General features: G+C 39.3%; 1 protein-coding gene across 3 annotated transcripts in view; it reads left to right on the top strand.

Moving 5' to 3' along the window:
• Nucleotides 1-10,938, top strand: part of MBNL2 (muscleblind like splicing regulator 2) — a 171,435-nt gene extending 160,497 nt beyond the window's left edge. For 2 of the 3 annotated variants that reach the window (XM_068984449.1, XM_068984451.1), the window contains one exon: nt 8,151-8,253. In XM_068984449.1, coding sequence (XP_068840550.1) covers nt 8,151-8,165 — 15 coding nt within the window. In that variant the 3' untranslated portion in view covers nt 8,166-8,253. Of the gene's footprint in view, nt 1-8,150 lie in introns of all 3 variants that reach the window. The other variant, XM_068984450.1, reaches the window with a different exon arrangement.
• Nucleotides 10,939-11,279: the final 341 nt, after the last annotated feature.

Consider the following 11,279-nt stretch of genomic DNA (forward strand, 5'->3'; position numbering starts at 1 on the left):
GAGTAGAATCTTATTCAAGTCAAGAGTTTCCATATACGTACTATATCCAGATAATACCAATTGTCAGTGTGGACCCTGGTCAGTCGTCTTCATAAGGTCAGTGTTACTGCCTTTTAGGGAGAAACTCAAATAGTAATATTTTACATGATTTTTAGAAAGTATAGCTGAAAAATCTTTTTGTTCAAATATCATAGAGTAGAAAATACCAGACAGTCATGAGTCATCAATAAAATGATATGTCGTTGAAAAGAGAGGAATTAGAGTTTGCAATGTAAACTGTATGTTAATGACCAGAGGACAATGCAAGAATCCTGACTAAACTGTTCTTTAAGTTCTGCTAAATATTGTAGGGCTTCCAACCAACCTCAGGTTGCTCGCCTCAAGAGTGACACTGGTTGTCATGTTTGAGAGTTTTCTCCCAGAAGCCCAGTCTCTGCCTTTTCTGTATAAATAAAAATCTATTTGGAAAACAGTATCGCAGGAAACACTGTCCCCCACCAACCAGGACAGTATTCCCCTCAAATGATGGACTTGCCAGGTTTTCAAAGTGTCTTTTCATATACCACTCATTCTCTGTGAACATTGTACACGCTTCAAGTTTACAAATGGTCATGAAATAGGTCAGCATTCTTGAAGTGTTCATTCCTGGACATGTATCATGAGAATTACTCTGATGACATAGGTCCACCAAGAGACCAAAGGCATTTGCTTCTGACTTCAGTAATTCATAGTTCGGTCATCCATCGTAATCCACTCTACGATTAGATACAGAGTTCTTTGGCTGCCAAAAACGTACAGATGTCTGTCTGCTTTTGTGCAGTTTGCCTCAACCAAAACACAAAAGTTTCACCTCTCAGACAAAGCCAGGGAGATTTCAGGCAGTAGAGGACGCCGTGGAGAAGACGTGTGGAGGGCTAGGCAGAAGATGGAGAGCATATTAGACAGTGCAGGGCCTGGAGGAGCGGGGAGGCCCAGTGGAGAGCGGCAAGGAGGAACGTGAGTGGCCGAACAGCAAAACCGGGAATAAAGACAAAGATACTGGGGTGGTGAACGACAGGCAGGCCTCCTTAGCTTGGCAAGATTTTTAGGAAATTCCATTCAGTTTTCTGTCTTTAGGTTAATACTAAGTTTTGTTTAAGGAGACAGTGAAACATCCCTTTCTTTAATTACTTTCTGAGGAAACAGGGCCTTGTAACCATGGGGAAGGGCTTCCCTGGTGGCTCAATGGTAAAGAATCTGGCTGCCAATGCCAGAGACGTGGGTTCAGTCCTTGGGTCGGGAAGATCCCCTGGAGAAGGACATGGCAGCCCACTCCAGTATTCTTGCCAGGAAATTCTACGGACGGAGGAGTCTGGTGGGCTGCCGTCCGTGGGGTCGCAAAAGAGTCAGACACAGCTTAGCCACTAAACAATGCCATGCCTGGGAGAAGACTTCTAAGAACTCTGCCAGGCCTAGAATTTTGTCCTCAGGAGGCATTTTTGTTTACCTGCCGTATTTCTGTCCTCTGAGTGATTCTGCCCCCAGCCTGGAGTATCTGTCCTTTTATCTAGAGAGGACACGGGCTGGGTGGATGAGGATGGATGTTTCTTTTTCTTGGATATTCTTAAATTCTTAGCTTCTCTGAAAGAGTAAGAGGTATAGATTGTCCAAGGGGCTCTTTTCCTACCCCCGTTGTTACCCCTCACTTGTGAGGGGTCTTTTGGTCTTCTGTCAGTGCCAACATTAGGGCATCATGTCCTCAGTAAATTCTTATTTGTTCAGCCATCCATGCAACCGAGAGTTAAGAAGTACATGCTATGTGGCCAGCCCCGCTAGGAATCTGGAGAGGAATGAGACACTGACCCCCGACCTTATGAAACTTGATTGTGGACCTAGTTTATGCAACACCCCTGGTCAGGAGCATCCACTCGAGCTCTTATGCTAGTGGCATCCAGATCCATTGGGACTCCTTTAGATTTCAGCAAGGCCACACAGATACTGGATAAGGTATAAGTCATCTGCCTCTCCAGACTCAACATTACAAAGACCGTATTGAATGTTTAATTAAAGCATTCATTAGTCCTCTTTTCCAGTTGCCTCTCATGGTTCGGGTCCCTTGAAACAGTTGGTCTTTTCACTGAAATGTTTATTCCTATCATTTAAGCCAAGCAGTAAGAGTTCTTACCGAACTTAATATTGAGCTAACATTTTAAAGGATAACGCATCTGACATCTCTGACTGTCTGCCATGAACCCATTTACATAAGAAGTGTGAACACGTCTAGACGTCTTCTGGAAGCCTACAATTTCCAAAATTATTTATATGTACATTTCCAACCTTATTTATATGTACCTTTCCTGGAGATCAACCACGAGGTAGAACACTCAGAATGTATTAATACTGGACGCCTCTGAAGCACTGAGATTATATGTTGGTTTGTCTTCTTTGAACCCTCTCACATAAGTGCTCGTTAATTCAGCTGTTGCGATCGTGCTGGCCCTGCATTCAAGGTCAGGGTTTCAGCCTCTGCACAGACTGGTTTGCTTTCCACTGAGTGCATTTCTCACTCTGGTCAGCTCTTTTTCAAGCGCACACCAAAGGTAGGGGCCCAAGAGGGACTCAGTCTGAATCCATCATCATCTTGGAATCTTGGAAAAGACAGGGCAACGTGTGTACTTCATGCCTGCTGAATCAGCCAAGTGAGAGGCAGTCATTTCTTCTTAGGTAGAGGGTGCCAGTTGGTCAAATAGCCAGCTCCTTTGGGTGCAAGAAAACTCTCTGAAAGTTGCAAGATTAACTCCCTGTCAGACCTGCTGTCTCGATCCCGCCCACCATCACCACTGCTGCCTCCCTGCATGGTGCCTGCAGCTCTGGCTGCTGTCCAGCTCAGGAAGCTAGCAATCCAGGCTTAGCAGATATCTTCTCCGAAAAAGTAAGGTTCAGGCTTCCCTGGTGGTCCAGTGGTTGGGAATCCGCCTGCCGATGCAGGGGACACAGGTTCGATCCCTAGTCCAGGAGGATCCCACGTGCCTCGGGGCAGCTAAGCCCTCCTGCCCTAGAGCCTGTGCTCTTCAACAAGAGCAGCCGCTGCGATAAGAAGCCCAAGCACCGCAGCTAGAAAGTAGCCCCCACTTACCCAAACTAGAGAAAGCCCACATGCAGCAGCAAAGACCCATGGGGCCCAAAATTAATTAATTGAAAGAAAGGAAGGAAGGCTCACGGAAAACACAGACCAGCAGCTCATAGCTGAATTCAGCCCAAAGAAACTGCTAACCCACACAGAGTTGTTTTCCAGTGTGGACCAGTGGCTGAATTTCTAGCTGCTTCTGGCAAATGGAAAGGTCAGGCCATCTAGAGTTGTGGTTTCTGCAGGTGACAGTTGGCTGGAGCTGAGTAGCTGCCTCTCCGTTCCTTCTAGCCAGGCGCCCTTCCATCTGCTACGCTTCCCACCTGACCTACCCACTTATGCACACTTCCTGCCTGGCCCCCGTAGGCTGAGTCTTCAGGCAGTGCCCAACCCAGTCCTCTTGGCAATGAGCTTGATTGCCATTACACTGGGGCTTCCCAGGTGGCTCAGATGGTAAAGAAGCCACCTGCAGTGCAGGAGACCAGGGTTCAATCCCTGGGTTGGGAGAATCTCCTGGAGAAGGGAATGGCAACCCACTCCAGGATTCTTGCCTGGAGAACCCCCATGGACGGAGGCGCCATTATACTACAAGTCAGTGGTAGGCACTTCAGTGGGGATGCAGTTATTAAATAGCTCCCTGTAACACATTTGGTGGGAAAACAACCCATCTGATGTTCTTTGGGTCCATTCATATTTTGTCTTCAATAAATAAAAATGAGACTAATTGTGTACTGGCCTCATATAGGAATAATTTAAGGATATGGATTAAGCCAAATCATTATGTTCTTAAATGTGACCAGCCAGAGGAGATGCTCATTGCCGCAGCCAACTGATAGTTTTGCCTTGCAGACAGTCTTATTACAACTAGGGGGTCCACTGAAGATTTATGAATGCAGTCATGATTTGAGATCATGTGTCTTTGTATTAAAAAATAGAATCACCGATTTTGTGGACATCAGCTATTCTCATTTTTGTGTGTCCTCCTTTCAGTGGAAAAAAGAAATTGAAAATAATGCTTTCAGTTCAAGACTTTGACCATGAAAGATTAGCTAAAATCTTATTCTAATAATTTAATCCTCTTCTTCATCATGATTCTGTTATAGAAAATAATACTTATTTGAAGGTCTAGTCTATTAGAGAGATGAAGAGATTTGTTCAATGTGAAGTGAAGTGAAGTCACTCAGTCGTGTCCGACTCTGTGACCCCATGGACTGTAGCCTATCAGGCTCCTCCATCCATGGGATTTTCCAGGCAAGAGTACTTGCCTGTAAGGCAAGTACCAAGAAGGTTGCTATTTCCTTCTCCAGGGATCTTCCCGACCCAGGGATCGAACCCAGGTCTCCTGCATTGTAGGCAGACGCTTTTACCGTCTGATTTGATTCCTTTTTCCTATCATGTAGCTTGCCAGGGCTCCTTGGAAGCTGGAGCAGTGGAACTCTGATTGGGTAGGGGCTCCAATTACGTAAGCAGACATCTTTGCAGCATCTGTCCAAAGGAGGCCTAGGGTAGGATGTGGCTGACCACCCAGGCAAGGAAGACCTGGTGGGGTTGGGGGCGTCCAGCAGCTCACAAGTCCATCAGCAACTTCTGTACATCTGGTTCCTGCAGCCTAGACACTGCTGCCTCCCATCCAGCATTCCAGGCTGTCCACTCCAGACCCCACCCCTTGGTCTCACCTCTCCCTGGTTCCCAAACTCCCAGGAGGTTCTGAGCATCTCCTCTGGCACCATCGGGTACAGACCTGCTCCTTGGAATCACTGCTTCTCCTGGTCGCACTGCAGACTGTCACTATACCCTGGAGGGGACTCCCACGCCAGGGAGAGGGTGAGCCAACATCTCTAAGCTCGTGCTGGTTTGCCCAAGAACTTGGTGCATCACCAAGCCAGCTAACACTGCCCATGCTGCCTCACCCGTGTCTGCCAAACAGTGACCTAACTCTTCAGACTCTGATAGGAATTTCTCAGGGCCTCCTGGAAAATCAGGGGAGTATCTGTTAAAATGAAAACCAAGACAATAAGGATGCTTCAGGAAGGGGACTTTTAGGAGACCCAGCATGGTAGCTATTTCTCTGACTTACACAAATGCTGGCAGACCCCAGAGGAGTTTGCGACTGCCTTTTCCAAAAAAAGTCTGAGCCTTGGTGCCTGAAGGTTGAGGAAGGAACTTTGGTATCAGCCTCGGGTTTGACAAGTGCAGGGCAGGAAGGACGCCACTGACAGCCAGTCTGAGCAGGTCACTTTCAAGAACTGTGGTTTAATTAACCTTTTTGTTTGTTTGTTTTTTTAATGGACCAGCTCAGGATTAGGGCTTGTCAATATTGGATTCAGAACCAATGTTCCCAGGACCACATATAAGCCTGCTCTTTTAGGAATATATGCTTTGTACCTAGATGTATTGAAATATTCAGTCACCTCCAGAAGCTTTCGGTCCTCTTGGCTATTGAAATGACAATGGAGGCTGAAGTTTTCATGTATAGAACATAGTTTATATGTTCGTATAGAATCGGTGTGAAGACTTTCCAAGGAAAGACAGCAGAAAACACAAAATTCTCTATTCATCCTATTTTTAAATTACAGTTTTTTGGTGTGAATTTAAAATACAATCTAAGTAAAAGCCATATGAAAAACTAGTCAGAAGAGCCCTCTTACCCTCAAAACAGTTCCTCCACACCCTTCCTACTTGGCCCTCTGCTTCCCGCCAGAAGTCTCTTCCTGGTGGAGACTGTCCTCCCCTCCCTGTGGGTCCCAAGACCTGTAATGTCGTGAGCCTTCTAATATCAGAAGCAGCGATCAGACACTCAGGAGTTCATAAGAGGCTCTCAGCTGGCAACTGGCCCTCATCTGGATTCCTGAATGTATTTCACCCCAGAGTACACTTCACTCAGACTGTACCAAGCTGTATTTCTCAGAAAAGAAATTTAATAATCCAATGGTATTTTTTTAGAAAAAGGCTACCACCAAAAAAATGAAACACCCAAAGCTTTCCTTCCTTCTAAGATCAAATCTCTTAAGTTTCTTGAAACTCACAGCTGCTAGGGGCATAATTCATTTTAATACCACACATATGGTCCTCAAACTAGCCCAAGACTTAGACCAGGCTATGGTCAGAGTTTTCTGGCCAAGATGCCAGGAAGCACAGCTTAGAGGTCAGTAGTGCCTGATAAAGACACTTAATTTATGTGTCTTTATCCACATAATGGATCGTGTGTAGGCTGGGGCAGAGGGGAAAAGCAGTCTGGGTGAGCCCAGTTTCAAGGTTGACTTCTGATTCAGTTAGACCTGGGTGGTTTGACACATCCGTCAAGTTCAAGTCCAGAGCATCACTGTAACTACCTTCTATAATTATAGATTGGCCCATTCCTGGGCTCTCTGTTACTTTTTCTTTCCAGGTGGTTAGGAATTTTCATTCTGTATGGCATTTTCGTTTCAGTTAATAAGCAAGAATGTGAATACATTCTAAAACATATATTATTCTATTTTAATGTAAGAAACTGAACATTTGTTTTCCATAAACATTTTAGAGAGACTTTGCTAAAGTAAAATGAAAGAGAAAAAAACAGGATATGATCTCATATCCTGGGGCACATTCTTATTTGGAAACCTTACAGACAGGATGGAAGCTAAGGGATAAAATAGACTAATTCCTATTTAATACTCAAATATCTAAATCTAAAAATGAAGTTATAACCATCTGAAGAATTTGAATATTGGCTATGGGCAATGACTATTCAAAGATATTATGATAATATTTACATATAAATCATATCATTATTTTTATTCATATATGAGTACATGAGATATTTTTTCTCAATTTTAAATTCCTAGAACTTTTTGAAAAACAAAAAAATGGTCTTATCCAAAGTTTTAAGTTTTCATTTAGTATAAGTATTTAACATACACAAATTCTTCCTCTCTTTTTATCAGTTCTATACATATCTTATATTCTCATGAAATAAATCTGATACTTATTTCATAGGAGTAATTATTTAAATGTATGTACTAAAACTGTTTTATATTAACTGCAGAAATACCCACTTAAAGTGAAAAAATCCATGTTATAAATTCTAACATAATAGGGTACGAAATTATAGAAATAAGGCTTTTATTGGGAATTGAATCCCAGTGTGTAGGAACAGTGAATGACCTTGACCATGAAGAATTTTTACTGGTTAGTTCATAAACAGAGACTCTTGGCTCTTTAATAAATAAACATTTTGTTTATTAATTGCACAAAGTTTGGTCAAAGCATTGTACAAAAAATAAATATTTTTGTTAAAATATGTCAAAAGCCTGGCTTTTAAGCTTGACACTTAGTTGAGTGGGTCACACAGGACAAGCTCCCTGTCCTTTGCAAAGTTATAGAGTTGGAAATGAACTTAGATCAAACTCCAAGAACCATGGTTTGCATTTGATGGTTTAGTTTTATCTGTGCTTTAGGAATTATTGACTGTTGTAATTGCTTTATTAGAATGTTATCTCTTGTTTCTTTAATATGGGGCATTTAAACAGCTCCTGAACTTGAAACTTGTTGTGACTATCTTGGGAACAAAATTACTTTTAATGGGAATAGATGTTTGAGTGATAAATGCAAGTTAATAGATAAATATTGCTTAATTTATTGCACATTTTAAATATGTATACTTAATCTTTACAGATAACATTTTGTGTACAAACTAATTCATTGATTAGACTTCCTGAATATTAATTGAATGATAATTGAATATATAATTAGGAGATACAAAGACAAAACTAAAAAAGGAAAGATCTAAACACACTGCATGCCAACATGTATGCAGTCACAGTTTTTCAGAAAATGCTGTGCATTTGAATCACCTTTCTTCACAGTGGCTGCACAGTGTCAGTGCTTAAGCCTAAGTGTTTTCAGCATGAAGGGTGGGGATTATGCAGAATTATAATTGCATCAGAATTATGAGAAATGGCAGAAAATGCCTATTTTTAAATGTCTGTTTTCAATGAGTAAGACTTAAACTAGCTCTCTTCTCTCAAGAAGGCGGTCTAAACCACATTTGTCTTTTCTTTAACAGATAATTCTGAAATAATCAGCAGAAACGGAATGGAATGCCAAGAATCTGCATTGAGAGTAGCTAAACATTGTTACTGTACATACTATCCTGTTCCCTCCTCAATAGAATTGCCACAAACTGCATGCTAAATAAAGATTTAGTTCTTCTGGACAGACCACAACTCTAAGAAGCTAGTGCTGCTATATCATATATGAGTATTAAATATGGTATGCTTAGTATATTCCAACCTAAGATAGTTCACTACCTGAGACCAGCTGTGACGTTAAAGGACATAAAGGATAAAGTTTACTTTTAAAGGGTTTCTAAACATAGTTTCTGTCCTAGGAATATTGTCTTATCTCCATAACTATAGCTGATGCAGAAAGTCCAACCAATTTATTCATTTCGACTCAGAATATTTCAAAGTTAGCAATAAGCAATTAGCATTAGTTTAAAAAAAAAAAAAGAAAGAAAAAAAAAACCTATTCCAGGGGCAGGTTCAATTCTAACTTCAATTACTGTCATTTCATTTTACCCACTGGATCAGAGCTGTGTTTCACTTCTTGACAACACGAATGCTGCAGCAGAGATGAGAAGTGAAGTAAAACCGTTACCTGTCCTGCAGGTCTAAAATCTGAATGGAAATTCAAGCACAAGTACTGGGGACACATCGAAGTGCGGTATTTGGTTTGCCTGGAGACGCCGCATTGAATCATGTGATTCTAGAATAACATTAATAGTTTGAAAAAGAAACTTTGTACGGTGTGAGTTTCATACCTAACCAAACAAAGTCTTGAAGGTATTATTTTACAAGTATATTTTTAAAGTTGTTTTATAAGAGAGACTTTGTAGAAGTGCCTAGATTTTGCCAGACTTCATCCAGCTTGACAAGCATGAGAGGCCCATGCCAACAGTCTAACCGAAGGGATCAGTCTTTCCAACTCACCATCCGGTTGCCTGTTACCGAATAACTCTTCTAAACTAAAAACCTAGACAAACAAGGAAGCTGTAGGTGGGGAGATCTGTATAATATTCTAATTTAAGTATGTTTGAGTTTAGTCACTGAAAATTTGACTGTGACTTTAATCTAAATTACTACGTAAACAGCAAGTAGATAGTTTCACTTTTTAAAAAATCCATTACTGTTTTGCATTTCAAAAGTTGGATTAAAGGGTTGTAACTGACTACAGCATGGAAAAACAAATAAGTTCTTTTAATTCTTTCACCTTAAAGCATATTTTATGTCTCAAAAGTATAAAAAACTTTAATACAAGTACATACATATTATATATACACATACATATATATACTATATATGGATGAAACATATTTTAATGTTGTTTACTTTTTTAAATACTTGGTTGATCTTCAAGGTAATAGCGATACAATTAAATTTTGTTCAGAAAGTTTGTTTTAAAGTTTATTTTAAGCACTATCGTACCAAATATTTCATATTTCACATTTTATATGTTGCACATAGCCTATACAGTACCTACATAGTTTTTAAATTATTGTTTAAAAAACAAAACAGCTGTTATAAATGACTATTATGTGTAACTGTTTAAAACATCCATTTTCTTTGTGAACATATTAGTGATTGAAGTATTTTGACTTTTGAGATTGAATGTAAAATATTTTAAATTTTAAATTTTGGCATCACCGCCTGTTCTGAAAACTAGATGCACCAACCATATCATTTTTGTTTGAGAAAAAAAGAAATCTGCCATTTTAATTAATATTGATCAGAGTCTAATGACTATTTATCTTATATGGTAGATTTGATAACCCTATCAAAAAAAATTACATTCTAAGTATAATCTTACATAGTGCTTGTATTGTTGCATTTGTTTTAATTTGTGGAAATGTATTGTATCTAACTTGTATTTCTTTGGTAGTTTCATCTTTATGTATTATTGATATTTGTAATTTTCTCGACTGTAACAATGTAGTTATGCTACAACTTGCCTAAAACATTCAAACTTTTTTTCTTTTTTTCTTTGTTAATTCACTTAAACTCATTGAAAACGTAGTATACATTACTAAAACATAAATTATGGGAATCACCGAAATATTTTTGTAGTAGACTAATTGTTGTTACATTGTCTTTCTTTTTTTTCTTTTGTTTCATGGTTTTGATTTTTAAAATTATTAGTACACAACTATTTCCAGCCCTTTAACAATGGAACATCAAAAATATCACCTATATCCCTAAGCAAATATAGAAGACTGTATTTTTACTATGATATCCACTTTTCCAGAATTGTGATTATAATATGCAAAGAGTCATAAATATGCCATTTACAATAAGGAGGAGGCAAGGCAAATGCATAGATGTACAAATATATGTACAACAGATTTTGCTTTTTATTTATTTATAATGTAATTTTATAGAATAATTCTGGGATTTGAGAGGATCTAAAACTATTTTTCTGTATAAATATTATTTGCCAAAAGTTTGTTTATATTCAGAAGTCTGACTATGATGAATAAATCTTAAATGCTTTGTTTAATTACAAAAACAAAATCACCAATACCAAGACATGAAGATAGCAACTCAACAAATACTGTAGTTAAGAGATGAACTCGTCACTTGTATGGGAACCACATTTCACTCTTTGTTTTCAGGAGGTAACAGCACTTCACCTTAATATTCTTTGAGCCATATCACTGGTAACATTTCTACTAAACCTCTCCGTAACACTTAAAGAATTCCCTCATTCATTACCTTACAGTGTAAACAGGAGTCTAATTTGTATCAATTCTATGTTTTGGTTGTAATATTCAGTTCACTCACCCAATATACAACCAATGAAATAAAAGAAGCATTTAAAAGGATTTCTGGTCTTCCTCCACTTTTTTGTTGTTGAGACAGATTGATAATTAACCAAACAAAATGGTTTTCACATTCACACAGACAATGGTTGGTAACTTCAGAGAAGAGCAGGCTTTTGATTTGGTTTTGGGGGTTTGTTTTTTTCTCTGGATTTTTAATAGTAGGAAACACAATTTACAAGGCTCATTTGGGAAGTAGTTCTAGTATTCTTTGAAATTGAAATAAAAATAAATCCCACCACTCTGCCCCCTACTTTAGAATTTTGCCTGAATATGAAGAGATGTGAACATCAGTAACCAAATGGGGAACAAAACATC

This window comes from Capricornis sumatraensis, chromosome 12 (assembly GCF_032405125.1).
Source record: "Capricornis sumatraensis isolate serow.1 chromosome 12, serow.2, whole genome shotgun sequence".
Classification (NCBI taxonomy): domain Eukaryota; kingdom Metazoa; phylum Chordata; class Mammalia; order Artiodactyla; family Bovidae; genus Capricornis; species Capricornis sumatraensis.